Source organism: Nyctibius grandis, chromosome 16, assembly GCF_013368605.1.
Source record: "Nyctibius grandis isolate bNycGra1 chromosome 16, bNycGra1.pri, whole genome shotgun sequence".
NCBI classification, from domain to species: Eukaryota; Metazoa; Chordata; class Aves; order Nyctibiiformes; family Nyctibiidae; genus Nyctibius; species Nyctibius grandis.
Window position 1 is genome coordinate 6,452,203 of NC_090673.1, and position 14,017 is coordinate 6,466,219.

The 14,017-nt window shown below is 51.6% G+C and overlaps 1 protein-coding gene across 1 annotated transcript; it reads left to right on the forward strand.

The window, feature by feature from the left end:
• Positions 1–11,493, forward strand: LOC137670983 (cholesterol 7-desaturase nvd-like). The gene is made up of 7 exons (XM_068414200.1): positions 1–319; positions 4,738–4,926; positions 7,464–7,642; positions 8,325–8,450; positions 8,716–8,835; positions 9,708–9,884; positions 11,332–11,493. The coding sequence occupies exons 1-7, from the start codon at positions 1–3 to the stop codon at positions 11,491–11,493; spliced, it is 1,272 nt and encodes a 423-aa protein (XP_068270301.1).
• Positions 11,494–14,017: the final 2,524 nt, after the last annotated feature.

Here is a 14,017-nt window from a genome sequence, read left to right on the forward strand (position 1 = left end):
ATGGGGAGCGGGCGGTGCGGTGCGGTGGGGCTGGCGGCGGGGCCGGGGAGCGGGGCGCTGCTCTTCCTCCTCATCCTCATCCTCCTCCTCTTCCTCGTCCTGCTACTGCTGGGCTGCTCCCGACCGCTGGCGCTGCGGCGCGGCCCCGGGCAGGTGGGCTACCTGCCGGCCCCCGGGCTGAGCCCCAGGCAGGCCGCTCGCCGCGCCCGCCGCGCCCGCCGCGCCGGGGCCGTCCCGCCGCCCTACCCCAACGGCTGGTACCGCCTGCTCGACTCCACGCAGCTGCCCCGCGGCGCCGTCCGCAGCCTCGCCCTGCTCGGTGAGTGCCAAACGCCCCGCCCCCGACGGCAGCCCCCGACCCCTGCCCGGGCAACGGGGGCGACGAGGCTCCGGGATCCCGGCAGGTGATGCTGGGGCATCCCTGCCCAGGCATCCCTACCAGGGCATCCCTGCCCGGGCACACTGCGGGGGTCCCGGGGCACCCCTGCCTGGGTACCTCTGCAGGGGCAGGGTGGCATCCAGGCCAGCCCCCGTGCTAGGGCACTGGCACATCCCAGCCATCATCCCCGACTGATCGCCAGGACGTCCCTGCCCGGCCATCCCCACCGGGGCACTCGGGCATCCCTGCCCGGCCATTCCTGCTAGGGCACAGGGGCATCCCTGCTTGGGGCACTGGGACATGCTCACACAGACATCCTCAGCAGGGCACTGGAGCACCCCAGCCTGGGCATCCTGCTGGGGCACTGGGGCATCCCAGCCAGCACCCATGCTGGGGCACTGCAGTGTCCCTGCCCGGGCTCCTTGCCAGTGTGCAGGGCACCTCTGCCATGGCACCCCTGCCTGCGGGCTCTGCTGTGGCACTGGGACAACTCTGTCTAGATATCCCTTTCAGGGCACCCCAGCCAGCACCCTCATAGGGGCACCAAGGGTGTCACAGCCTGGGCTTTTGCATGGGCATTGAGTATCCCTGCTGAGGCACAGAGGACATCACGCCACAGGCTCCTTGAGAGTGTGCAGGGCACCCCTGTCTGGGGTCCTTGCTGGGACACCAGAGCATCTCGCTGCCTGGGCTCTCCTCCCAGGCATCGCTGCCTGCAGCTCCTCATGTCCTGAGGAGATGGGGATGGAGCCCCATAGCCATATCCAGAGGGGTGCTGAGCTTGTCCAGGGTCCTTCCACCTCGAAGATTGTTTCAGATTTGTGCTGATGCCTTCCTCATCAGAAGGGATGTTTGTACATTGAAATCCCTCAGATTCAGTGGTGAAAGTATGAGGTGTTTTTTTTTCTAATTTCAAGAGCCATCCTCTCCTGTGAAGCTGTTTGGGTTTGGTGGGTTTTTATTTTTTGTATGATGGGACCTGTGTAATTCAATATAGATGTCCTAGAGAGCCCCCACGAGCCTATGTGTTATGACACCCTTGGTTGTCTGCCCAAAGCCTGGTTCCTGGCACCCAGTCCTCTGGGTCTGGCTGAAATGTGCAGGTAAAATCACTTCTAGTGGCAGAGTAACAGTAGTGTACCTGTGCCAGGATCATTATCAGTAAATAAGTCAGTTAAATAACCTGTAGCCTCCAGGTTCATGGGTATCTAATTTATTTTGGAGTCTCTGAGCATAGCCTGGAAATGCAGCCCTGCTCCAGAGGCAGCGAGCCAGAGGAGATGAAAGAATAAAAATCCCTTGACTCAGTCCCTGCAAGACTTATCCTTTGGGATGAGACACCTTCCAAAACATGTCACTGAGCACACAGGAAAGCCTCAGTCTCTCCTGAGGTTCTGAAAGTGGGGTGAGAGTCCTGGATCAAAGCCCCCTTCTTTGATCTGCGGGGCACCGTGTGGCCCTGCTGTCCGGGAGCTTGCTGCAGGGAAGCTGCTCAGACCCCAGTGAGGCTCCTGCACAGGAAAGCCCCAGAGCACATCCTCTCAACCCAGGGCTCAGACCTGCATGGTGGCCTTGGGCTCCTTATGTCCCATGCGCTGTTCTCACTACAATTGCCATTTGATTTCCATAAAAGAAACAGGCGAATTTAACAGGAAAACATCAGTATGTGGCTGTTAGTGCTCTAATATTCACCTGCAACAGAGTTTTTCAGTATACCTTAGGTCAGGATACTGTCCTCCCATGTGAAGAGACATCAGAGTTGATGCACAAGCCAGAGCAAAGATCAGCTTCTCCTCTGGCTTTGCTAGCTCTTGAGTGCAAAGCCTGGAGGCAAAAGCAGCACTCAGGAATCCCAAGTGAGTTGTTTGGACAGCCCAGCAAGGGTCTGGCCACAGGCACTGCCTCAGAACTTCAAGGCAGAAGAGCTCCAGACTGCACGTATGAAGGAAAGTGCTAGAAGTGGGAGCTTCTTGGTGCAAAACAATCTTAAAACTTCAGTGGGAAAAGCACCAGGCTTCAGGACTGCTCCTTGGGGCCCATGGCTGGGACCTCCCTGTGCTCCAAGTGCTCTGGTCTGACCCATCCAGGTCTGCTCCTCTGTGTTTCCACACTGCTGCTGCTCCTGGTGAACCTGCAACACCTCCAACAATAGGCAGAAACCCTTTCCCTGCTTTCCCCGCTTTGCCCTGAACCTCAGGTCAGGTAGAGAGGCAGGTTAGAGAGAGAAGAAACTGCTGATGCTTCAGAATGAATCCCTGTTACCTGGGGCAGGGGGAAGGACCTGCACCTCAAGTGCCTCCACTCCCCTGTGCTTGCTGCCAGCAGATGCGTGAGAGCCTTCCAGAAAGGCTGCAGGGACAACCGAGTCAGGTGCCCTGGGTAGGGAGGGAGCTCCAGGCACTGGAGTGCAACAACTTATTGCTGCCAGATATCAGATACAATCCTTCCTAGGCTCGGAGGCTGGGAAAGTTTGCAGGGTTTCCTTTTCTTTGCCCAGACCACAAAACTTCAATCAAGGAAAATGGTTTTGGGTGGGATAGCTCACACTGTGTCACTTGTCATCAGTGCGGCTGTCTGCGAAAATACGGACACAGAACCCAGCGTTTAGTTGGGTCTTATCTCACTCTTTGAGCTTTAAGTTACAGCAACTGCTACAACGCTCAGATTTCACAAGCTGATGAAATCTGAATACGTATATACATAACCTGAAGCGCAGTGTGGAAGGGAGGCCCTTGGAGCACCCTGGCCTTTGCCTCAGCAGCCACATCAGTACGAACAGCCCCCAAGTGCTTCTGAGCCCCCAGACTGGCTGTGTCCTCTTCCAACCAGGACATGACTTGAGGGGACACTGCAGCAGGTCTAGCTTTGCTTTCAGGCCAGGTCACTGATGAGCAGCCCCTCTCCTCTGAGCCACTGGCAGGGATGCGGGCGCTGCCAGGGATGCGGTGTCACAGCACCCTTGGAGCACCTGGCACCTCTTCAGTCCCTCCAGGAAGAGCATTTATTTAGGTAGCTCTGTGGCATGCCATCCAGCTGTGGGTGCCTTGCACAGCTGGGTGGAGCAGTGCCCCGAACAGATCTGCGGCTGTAGCCTGTCTCTCCATTTTAATAGTTCCTTGCTCAGCTAATGCAGTGCTGCCCTGGGGGTGGGGAGGAAGAGGAGGATCCCAGAACTGAGCAAGGACAGATCCCAGCAGGGCAAACCTCACATTGCTTCAAGGAGCACAAGGAATCAGGCCCAGGGATGGACACAAACAAGTATGGGTGCCGGGGCAGCACAGCCCTGGCCAGGCCAGCACCGGCTCTCCTTCGCTCCCCGCGTGCAGCAGACCAGAGTCAGGCACTTCCCTTGGATCCAGCAGAAATCTCCCTTCTGCCAAGGAGGTGTCAGCGCTCTGCCTCGCAGTCCCCAGCCATGAGGAAGGGATTTGCTGCTGAGCTGCAGTGTGGATGGCTTTCGGAGTTCAAAAGCAAACAGATGAAGGACTTCTCCTGCCAGCTGCTGTTACTAGAGACCCCTGAAATGTGTGAGTCCCTGTGCTCCCCTCTGCACCTCTCGGGCAAAGGGGGATGAACGGGGCTCTCCCTAAATGCACCCATCGCTCTTCCCTGTGTACCTCTCCCTTAGCAGGGGAAGCATCCTAAATCTTTAAACATTTTTGTGATGGCACCTTTTATCCTGCAGCTGAAACAGGCTCTGAGAGCTCAAAAACCAAGGCTGAGGGTCAGAGCCATGAGGGTTTAGAGGCGGCCAGGAGAAATTGTACTCCCCCTGCCTGGAGCAAGGCAATGCCCTTCAGCACAGACGTTTCCTCACTACAGCATCCCCGTGGGACACGGGGCAGCTGCCGGCTCTGCAGGGTGCCAACCTGCCGTGTATGAAACACGGGGTGCGACGGGCCGTGGCATAACCGCCTGCTGCTCCGGGATGTCTTTTAAACCCCGGCAGCCAGCTGCCAGCCACCACACCCTGGGCATTTGCAACAGCAGCTGCCGTCCCAGCTTTCATGGCCCTTTTTGCAGGCAGCAAATGCCTCCTGCCCACAGCCTGGATGGCAGGAGCTGCTGCCTGGCACATCTCCCCTGCCCGCATCCCTGGGCAGCGACCCAGCCCTGGCTCTGGCAGCTGCCTGATGCCATCTCGTGGTTAAAGAACTTCTCCAGAGCAACCCAATTGCTGTCCTTCCACTGGAAAGGAAAGAAAATCTCCAGTATTAATTTGTAGCAGGATATTTGCCCAGGCAGATGCCTGCAACGTTGGGTACATCACCAGTTGGTGCTGCCTGTTCAGGTCCTACCTGATGCGCCCTCATGTGGGGATGTCGTTTTTACAAGCTCGTAACCTCTTATTTCTGCAGGGGAACAGCTCGCTGCGTTTCGCACCCAGGATGGCCAAGCCTACGTGGTCGATGCTTACTGCCCTCACCTCGGGGCTAACCTCGCCGCCGGCGGGCGTGTCGTGGGTGATTGCATCGAATGCCCATTTCATGGCTGGCAGTTTCGAGGAGAAGATGGGAAATGCACCCGCATCCCGTACGCTGAAAAAGGTGAACACCCCCCAAATCCACAGAAAGCATCCACAGAAATGGTAGTGCCCCGTGTGTCCTCATTAAAAGCTACTTCATTAAGGAAAAGCGGTCTTTATAATAACTCACCCTCCATCCTGCTCCCTGATTTCATGCAGCACCCTAATTTTCCTCCTGAGTTGTCCATGTTGGGCCATAATGTTCCATTCCTATGTTAAATGATAACTGGGAACTTAGTCTAGTTAAATAACCACCCTTCTCGATTTTGATAGTCCTACCACTCCTGCATTCAGCAAGCAGGGTAGAAAAGATTTTTAGCTCTGAGTCACCCATTGCAGCGGTCGGGATGGATCCTGAGGAGCCATTGGGTTTCAGAAATGATTCTGTGCTCTGTAGTGACAGCTTATACCACGTCAGTATTTAAATCTGTCACATTAGCATGACAGAATAGGCTCTCAGGGCCAATTTTTTCTCCTTTTAAGGCTTCAAGGGAACTTTTGGTTAGAATCCAGGAAAGCTCTTTGCATACACCTACCATTTACATGCGGTTTGCGTTGACTGTGTAGGAAGAATATCTTACTTAAAGTTCACATGTGACAACTACTTGATCTGGCTGCACTAATTAGTTTAAATCACCAGTTCTAAATGTGGCTGAAACCAGCAAATAGACTTACCCTGAGTTTTACTTTGGCTTGTGCTTCTCAGTTATTTTCCCCAAGTTCAGCCTTCTCTGTTTGGGATTGATTGGAACAGCAATGAAAACATTGATTAGCAGCAAATCTCAGCCTTTCTACTAAACAGACTATTTTTCCCAAAGAGGAAAAAACATTCCATCCATATGTATTAAGATAAACAATTTATCTCACCAAAGACCAATTCCTCTTTTTTGTGTGGTTTTTTTTTTCAAAAAAAAGATTAATACTGTATTTTTTTTCCCATATGTACTCACTCAGGAGCTGCATTCAAATGAAAATTTGGTTCCAAGTAATGAGCAAAGATGTGTTTCATCACAAAATAAGAATGAATATCTGGACATACGCAAGCGCTTACCAAGATGCATTGTCTCATCTGAAACGGCTGTATTCAGTGTCTGTGTTATCCATAGTTATTAAAAGAATGAAACTGCACCAGCTGCCCCGCTCCCGGAACAGCCCAAATGGGTCAGGTTGATTTAAACAGATTTAAAAGCCATCTGTGCTCATGCAGGTCACTTTGATGGAGAGCTGTTTTGGAGAGCTCGGATGGGAGCTCCTCTGGCACAGGGCTTACAGGGGACCAACAGCCGGGCAGGAGAGCCACAGAGCCAGCCTGGTGTTGGGTGAGACTGGTGAAGGGTCTGGAGCACAAGTGTGATGAGGAGCGGCTGAGGGACCTGGGGGTGTTTAGCCTGGAGAAAAGGAGGCTGAGGGGAGACCTTATCGCTCTCTACAACTGCCTGCAAGGAGGGTGTAGCGAGGGGGGGTCGGTCTCTTCTCCCAGGTAACAAGCGATAGGACAAGAGGAAATGGCCTCAAGTTGCACCAGGGGAGGTTTAGATTGGAGATCAGGGACAATTTTTTTACCGACAGGGTTGTCAAGCACTGGAACAGGCTGCCCAGGGCAGTGGTGGAGTCACCATCCCTGGAGGGATTTAAAAGCCGTGTAGATGTGGTGCTGAGGGACATGGGTTAGTGGTGGGCTGGGCAGTGCTGGGTTAACGGTTGGACTCGATGATCTTAAAGGTCCTTTTCAACCAAAACGATTCTGTGATTCTATGTCTGGGTGGGGGGCAGGTGAAGCCCTCTTTAAAATTTAATTATGAGATGCATCCCACCCAAAGCACCGGATTTTTTCAATCAGAAATCGCAGTGAAGGTCTCCTCCTGCCCCCTCTGATACTCATTGACTGAAAGAGAAACATAACTTCTCCTACTATTTCATCTCCCACGTGACTGTACAAGGCTGACTAAGAAGGAAGCGCTATCCTCTGTGCTTGTTTGCAAATTAGAAAAAAGAAATAATGGAGGCAAAAGCCTTCCAGTCCAGTAGGAGCTACATTTTCTGACAACTGGGGAAATATAAATGCCAAAATTCGTTTCACTGCAGAGTGCAGATATATCCTTAAAGCAACACATGATACTGCAGTGTTGTAATAGAACGACTTGAACTCGAGAGGTAGAGATGGCTTTTACTCTCTGCACATCTATAACTAAAAGCACCTCCTCTTAGCTCATTGACACTTGAGGAGGGTCCATTGATGCAGCAGACGCTTATTTGAACAGTTTTAAGAGTAGTGAAAGAAGGCTGCAGAGCAGCCAGCCGTGCTTCTTCCCTAAAAGACTTATGCAAAACACCAAAATGAAGTAAAACTGATTTAAGCAAACTCTCTTCTGTGAACTTCAGAAGCTGTTGTCCTTCTTCAGCAGCCTGGAAGCTGGTAAGTGCCACCAGAGAGTCTGTGCCACATGGATATCACCCATAAAGATGATCTCTGAGCTGTATTTAAGATGAGGTGACCCTTAGCACCAGTGTCAGCCTTGGAGATACCACTTATAAGTGAATCCTTCCTGTCCTCCACAGTGCCAGATTTTGCGAGGGTCCGGACCTGGCCATCCTGCGAGGTGAATGGGATGCTGCTGTTCTGGTACCACTGCGAAGGGGTCGGTCCAACGTGGGCAGTGCCTGAGCAGCAGGAGATCACCACCAAAGAGTGGGTGTTCCGTGGGCAGACGGAGCACTGGGTCGACGCACACATCCAGGTAGGGAGCGCAGTCCCTCCGTGGGGCTTGTCCACGCCTGGGTCCTCTCCTATAGCCCAGTTCAGGGACATCTTCTCCCAGTTAATCCACTCAGGGACATCTCCCATCTCCTCCCAATTAACTCCCAGTACACGGGTCTGTACTGGGGCCAGGCTGTGCTACTCGCCAAGCTGGCAGAAAGCTGGTGTATTTGAGTAATGAAGCAGTTAAAACTTCTCAAAAAGTGACATATTGTGGGCAGGCTGGTGCGGTTTAAGGGTTTTAAAATATGTGAAATCTAGTCTAGGAGCACAAAACCAAAAATGCTTTATTCCTTACCATTATTACAGAGCCAAAGGAAGGACTTATTTGGAGTCACAGCTTGTGTGACTGTGGCAGTTAACATGCACAGACTCCTTTGAGCTTAAAATTAACTCTGCATTTTCTGAGCTTCGTGTTTAAATTATTCCTATATATTAATTAAGAACTAGTCCCAGGTCAGTCTGTGCTAAGGCCCCTTCCTCCTCTCACTCGGTTGCCTCTTGCTGTGTCACGTACCTGCGAGCATCTCTGCTGTGCTCGGCGCGACGTGCTGGGCTGCACCGCGGTCACGCTGGTGCTGTTGCAATGCTGCTGCTGTTAAATACGGGCATCTCGCACCCAAGTCGGCTCTTGCCAACAGCAAATTGTTCCCCAACGGCAGGAAATCCCCGAGAACGCGGCCGACACGGCTCACCTGGCTTTTCTCCACGGACCAGCTATTCTGGGTGGATCCGATCTGAGATACACAAGGTCCAAGCTGTGGGATTTTATGAAGCACATCTGGAAGGTAAGGGCCCAGCTCCCCTCTTAGCCATGGGGAGAGTGAAGTCTTTCAAACCAGGTCCCTTTTCTGCCTCAAAGAATCAGTCCCACCTCATCCTCTCTGCAACATCCTCCCCCCATCTTCAGGTCTCTTCTGTCTCTCCAAGGGTTTTAGCTGCACTCCCTTATCTGCTTTTATCTCTAGATGGTCTTCACCATCTCGCTGCTACCTCCCCTCAGTCTGTACTCTCCATCCCTCGGACTGAGCCGATCCTTCTCCACCCCTCCAGGCCGAGTGGCAGCCGGAACCGAAGCCCAACGAGCATTGCTCCCGGCTGCTGGTCCAACACACCGCAACCATCTTCGGGATGCACGTCTCCTTGATGGATTTGACAGTTTCAGCCAGGCAGGTATGTCCCACACTGGTGATAATTCGGGTATTATCACAAAGTGGATGTTGTTTCTCTGTTCAGTTCTTAGATCTGTGCTAATTAGCACTGATACCAATGAACAGGAGAAAAAAAGACATTAAAAGAACCTTACAAAGAGTTTGTACCCAACCAAACATTAAAGGAGTAGTAAATAACATAGCCAAAAGAACCAGCAATATCTGCACTGCTGCAAAGAACCAAGTGTATGACCGTGCATCTGTGTCTGGATGCACATCAAAGAGCAGAGAACAAGCACCTCGTGTCATGCACGATAAAAGGCTGAACCTGATTTCAGCTGAAACCTAATGTGACTGTTGTAGCTGTGAAGAAGAAAGCCAGAGCAGGAGCAGGGATGTTGTATTACCTCCATATTGTATTGCAGTCGCTGCTACTGAGAGCAGAGTCCAGGACTGGTGTCAACAATCCAGTAAGGCTGTTAATGACCTGAAGGTAATTCAGTGATGAACAACAAGACCAAGTGAAAATTTGGAAGCATTTCCTAGAAGATTAGATTAAACTTTTTGGGAGAGTAGAGCACTGTAAACCCTCATGAGTTCCCATGGGCCCACAGCAAAGCCATCCAGCCCTGACACATCTGTGAATGTCCCAGGCCCATAGAGGCGGTGTTGCTCTGCTGGATTTCCCCTGGCCTGGGGAGCATTAACAGTTGGCAAGAAGTTTGTGACTCATGGCCCTGAGGTGTAGCTTGGCTTTATGCCTATAATCTGATGAAAGACAGAGTAAGGGGGACTTAAGCACAGTCCAGGAGACATCACAAGCTGTGGGAGTTGCTGTATCAGAGGGGTGAACCACTGGGGACTGTTCCCTGAGGGTGCTCTGTTGCTCTGCAGGTGGGACCAGGGCTGGTTTTCCTGATCTTTGAACACGCTTTCCTTGGCCGTGGGATCATCCTGCAGATGGTGACTCCCCTGGAGCCTCTCCTGCAGAATGTCGTCCACAAAATCTACTACCAAAAGAACATACCGGCCATAATCCCCAAATTCATCCTGAGAGCAGAGTGCATACAGGTAAGGCTTCTGAAGAAGAGCAGTCAAAGGTGGTCACCTGAAGCTTGGTGACTAGGAGGTGTGAGAAGGAAGAGCAGTTGCCCATGTGGGCTCAGATATATATGGCAGCAAAGCACTTGTGGGCAAGATCCTTCCAGTGCTTGCTACGATCCTTTAGGTCTAGTAGCCCAAAGAACTAAACTAGAGGCTTAGTAAAGAGGGTCCCTGCAGTGGCTCATCTGTTGAGGATGGCAGAGAGGTGCTATTCCTCTCGTGTGCATGGGTAACTTGGGCTCAAGGATTAGGCAACCTCTCCCAAGCTGCAGGAAGTCTTTGAGGGAACTAATAACTGCATCCAGATTTCCAGGGTGAGCACCAGTTGGTGACTATCCTATCTACTTCGGTGAGAACTGCACCAAGAAATCCTCCTGCTGTTAAATTATCATGAGATTGGGCGACTCTTGCCCTTCCTGACAGCCGTTTTCCAGGTCCTGGAATCCTTGTAATCCCTGAGGTTTACTACAGGGATTCACAGAAGTGATGGCAGGTCTCTCTGGAGGCCTCCAGTTCAATATCCCAGTTGGGGAGAGCCTATTGCCGCGTTCTGTTCAGGCACAGCCTTGAAGGCCTCCTCCTTTGGAGAACGCACCCATCTCTCCACCTCCCTGGGTGACCTGTTCCACTATTGCTCTACTCATATTGCTGGTTTTTATTTTTAATGTCCATTCTGAACTTCTTAACCTGAAATCCGTAGCTGTTACTCCTTTTTATACCAGCTGGAATTACCAAGAAAACTCTGACTCCATCATCCCTGTAACTCCCCTTCAAGCAGTCAGAAGAGCTCATGTCATTCCCTTGTGTCAGGGGTTAAAGCCAGGAAACTGTTCGGTCTGACTAGAGAGAGTTTCACTGGCACTACAGTAAAAATTGCCAAAAGATGATTTTTAGATGCCAAAACCCCATCCTAAATCAAACTTGGCTGTGCTAACTCATATTGTAAAAACGCTGGCTTAATATTCTGCATTCTTACTAATATGAATGAGCAGCACTCATTTCTGCAGCGACTTCTTTACGGAGGAAAACTCCGTAAATCTTACTGCGTGTGTGTCTGAGCAGAGTTCAAGATGCGGGTGCTTAATTTATAAAGCCCTGGTTGGCTGGAGCCACCCAATGAATAAAAAACCTCAGGGGGAGCAGCTCCTGCCTACACAACATCCATTTCTTTTTCAATATCTCCTATGACAAAGGCAGTCTGAGATGAAAGTCACTTCTTGTTTGGGAGATACGATGGGCTAAACGTCTGCTAACTGCAGACAGAGCTGTAGCGTTACAAGTCACAGATAGCACGAGCAGTCCCACACCAACCACTTGGGAGAAGTGGTAAAAAATAAACCCAGCGTGCAGGTAGCTCGCACAGAACTGTAGGTTCAGCTTCCCCACCTGAATGAGACCGTCCTTCTCCCACCAGTTTGAGCGTGATATAACCATCTGGAATAACAAACAGTACCTGCCCAAGCCGCTGCTGGTCAGAGAGGACTCCAGCATCCAGAAGCACCGGCGCTGGTACGCCCAGTTCTACAGTGAGAAGAGCATGAGGCTCCCAGTGAAGAAGGAGGGCCTGGACTGGTGAGGACCTCAGAAGGTGGCCAGAGGCTCTCAGGTGTCTCCTGCCCACCCTGGCTGGGCAGGCATGATCAATATAACAAATATTGGCACTGGCACCAGGAGCAGAGCCTGAGCCCTGGCGGTCCTCTTTTACCTTCTGTGTTCAGGGCATCAAAGATCACAGGGTGTAACACGCTTGCCCTTGTACCTGTGCTGCAACGTACGAGCTGAGCGCCAACTTAAGATTGCGAGAGCTGCCTTTAAAGTGCCCTTGTCTCCTGCTACTGCTCTCGTTTTAAGTACTTATATGAAAAGCTTTTTGTGTGGCCTTTTATTGCCTGAAGTGTCCTTTCCCAGGCCTGCTGTTGCCCCATCATCACCTTGGCTGGGGCAAGCTTCAGCTTTCCAGGGGAGTCTCTGCATGGCATCAGAGACAAAGCCCACAGACATATGTCATCTTCCTTCTCTCTGGCAGCAGGCAGAGGGGGTTTTAGCTGCCCACCATGCCCTACCCATCCCTGTGGCCTTCCTTGACCCTACTGAGCTCTTGCATGAGTCAATTCCTCATGGAGCACCTAGTTGAGAAGCAGAGGGACTATCCTGGTGAGCAGATCGCTTAGACTGACAACAATTCTGCAGGACAAGGATGTGAATAAGATCCTGCTTTGGTAGCCCCTGGATTCCAGCAATACCTTGGGTACGCAGCTGGCTGTAAAAATTTATGTCTCATGGCAAGACCATAGATACCACTTGCTGTCACTGTGATCAGAAATGAAGCTAACGCTTTGAGATCAGGCAGCAAATCTTGACAAAAACTCCTCTAGATTCTCCTGTGCTTTGTGCCTACACGCTCTACAGTAAAGGCCCAAATTCTGCCTTGCTGCACACCCTGGAGAAACCCATAACCTCCACAGACAGAGCCCACCTTGTATAGTCAGCAGGACCTGGCAGTTAATCTATGGCAAGAGCCAGCAAGAGCAAATGCTCAAATCCAGTATCTTTCTGAGGAGGTTGGTAGGTGCTGCTCTACGCGCTGTGCACTTGCCTGTGCCTTGTGAATTCTGCACTTTGCTGAGGCTTCTGGTTCCTCCTTGACCGTTAACCCAGAGCAGGACCACGCCATCGCAGCCCTCTGCCAGTGCAGAGTCCATCACCCACCCTGGCAGCATCCCAGATAACACTGTGCAGCTGTGCCCTTGCCACCCACATCTGGTCATTGCACTGTCAATATTTCACTATTAAATTTTTCTTTTAAACTGGTCTCTTGCTCATGGTTTGTTGTTCTTCACTGTTTTGTGGGGTGTCCTTACATGGGAAAAGCGATTCTGCGCATGGTGCCCTGCTTCAGGAGCCACAGGGAATCTCCAGCAAGGAACTTAAAGAGATAGCAGGAGCTCGGACAAGGAGCATTGCCCAACCCAACAGCCTGAGCCCCCCAGGGACCTGAGAGCACGTATGAGTATACGTCTTAGTGGCCCTGACCAGCCTCTCCTGGGGCATTCATCCACTCCCTGCCCACGGCCCAGAAGCTCCATTTCAGCTCAGCTCTGGATCTTCAGTCCCCCTCCCTGGAGGTCTCCAGCTCAGCCACAGACATGCCCATGCCTGGCTGATCTAAACTCTGACCACAGATTGACTTCCCAGCTTCATCTCCACCCTGTCCCACCACCATGGACCTGTCCAGCAATTCCTGGACTGTGTCTGACCCTGCCTTCCCGATCCTGAGCTGCAGATCGACTTTCCAGCTTGACCTCAGACCTGCCTCATCACCATGAGCTTGCTCGATGATCTAGACTCAATTGAGCTTGGCCATGACCTCTGGGCCTGCCCTGCCCATCCCACCCGGGGGTGGTGGGACCCCCCTCGGTTCCCAGCATCCCATTCCTTGGGGAGCAGCCGCTACACACACACACACACACGCGCACACACACACACACACGCACACACACAAGTACAGAGGCTTTACCTGCACAGTGCACATCTAGGTCTGTTGTGCAACACACCTGAGCTGTTGCTCCCCCTCCTCACTGTCTTCCCACACATGGGATCTTGGGATGAACAAAACTCCAAGGAAGGCAAATTGGTGAAGATCAGATTAGAGATGGCGAGTTAAACGAGCTTCACTAGATTCATCAGTCCTTCTGAAGTTAGAGGAAACTATGGGATACCTCCAGCAGAACCTGAATTCTGAGCTACCATTTCCTTTATTGCTAAGGCTAAAGCAGTTGTGTCCTGTTGAGGCAGAAATTAGAGAATTGGGAAATAAGACAGGATTAGCTTAAGCCTCTTATGTTTTCATTTGCAATCTTATTTGTCCTTTTAAATGGGTCTAGCAAAAAGTGCCAGGAGACACGGGCATGCCAAGGAGCACAGTCCTCCAGTCTTCGATACATTATCCACTTTACATATTTAGATTTTCAAACAAATCCTAACTCCTATCTGGTTAGGATGTGAGGGCATCTGATCTGTTTACTGAATCACTTTTACATCAAATCTACTGCAAAGCTACAGTCATTCTTACTATTATATTCTGATCGTTGTATTTATTA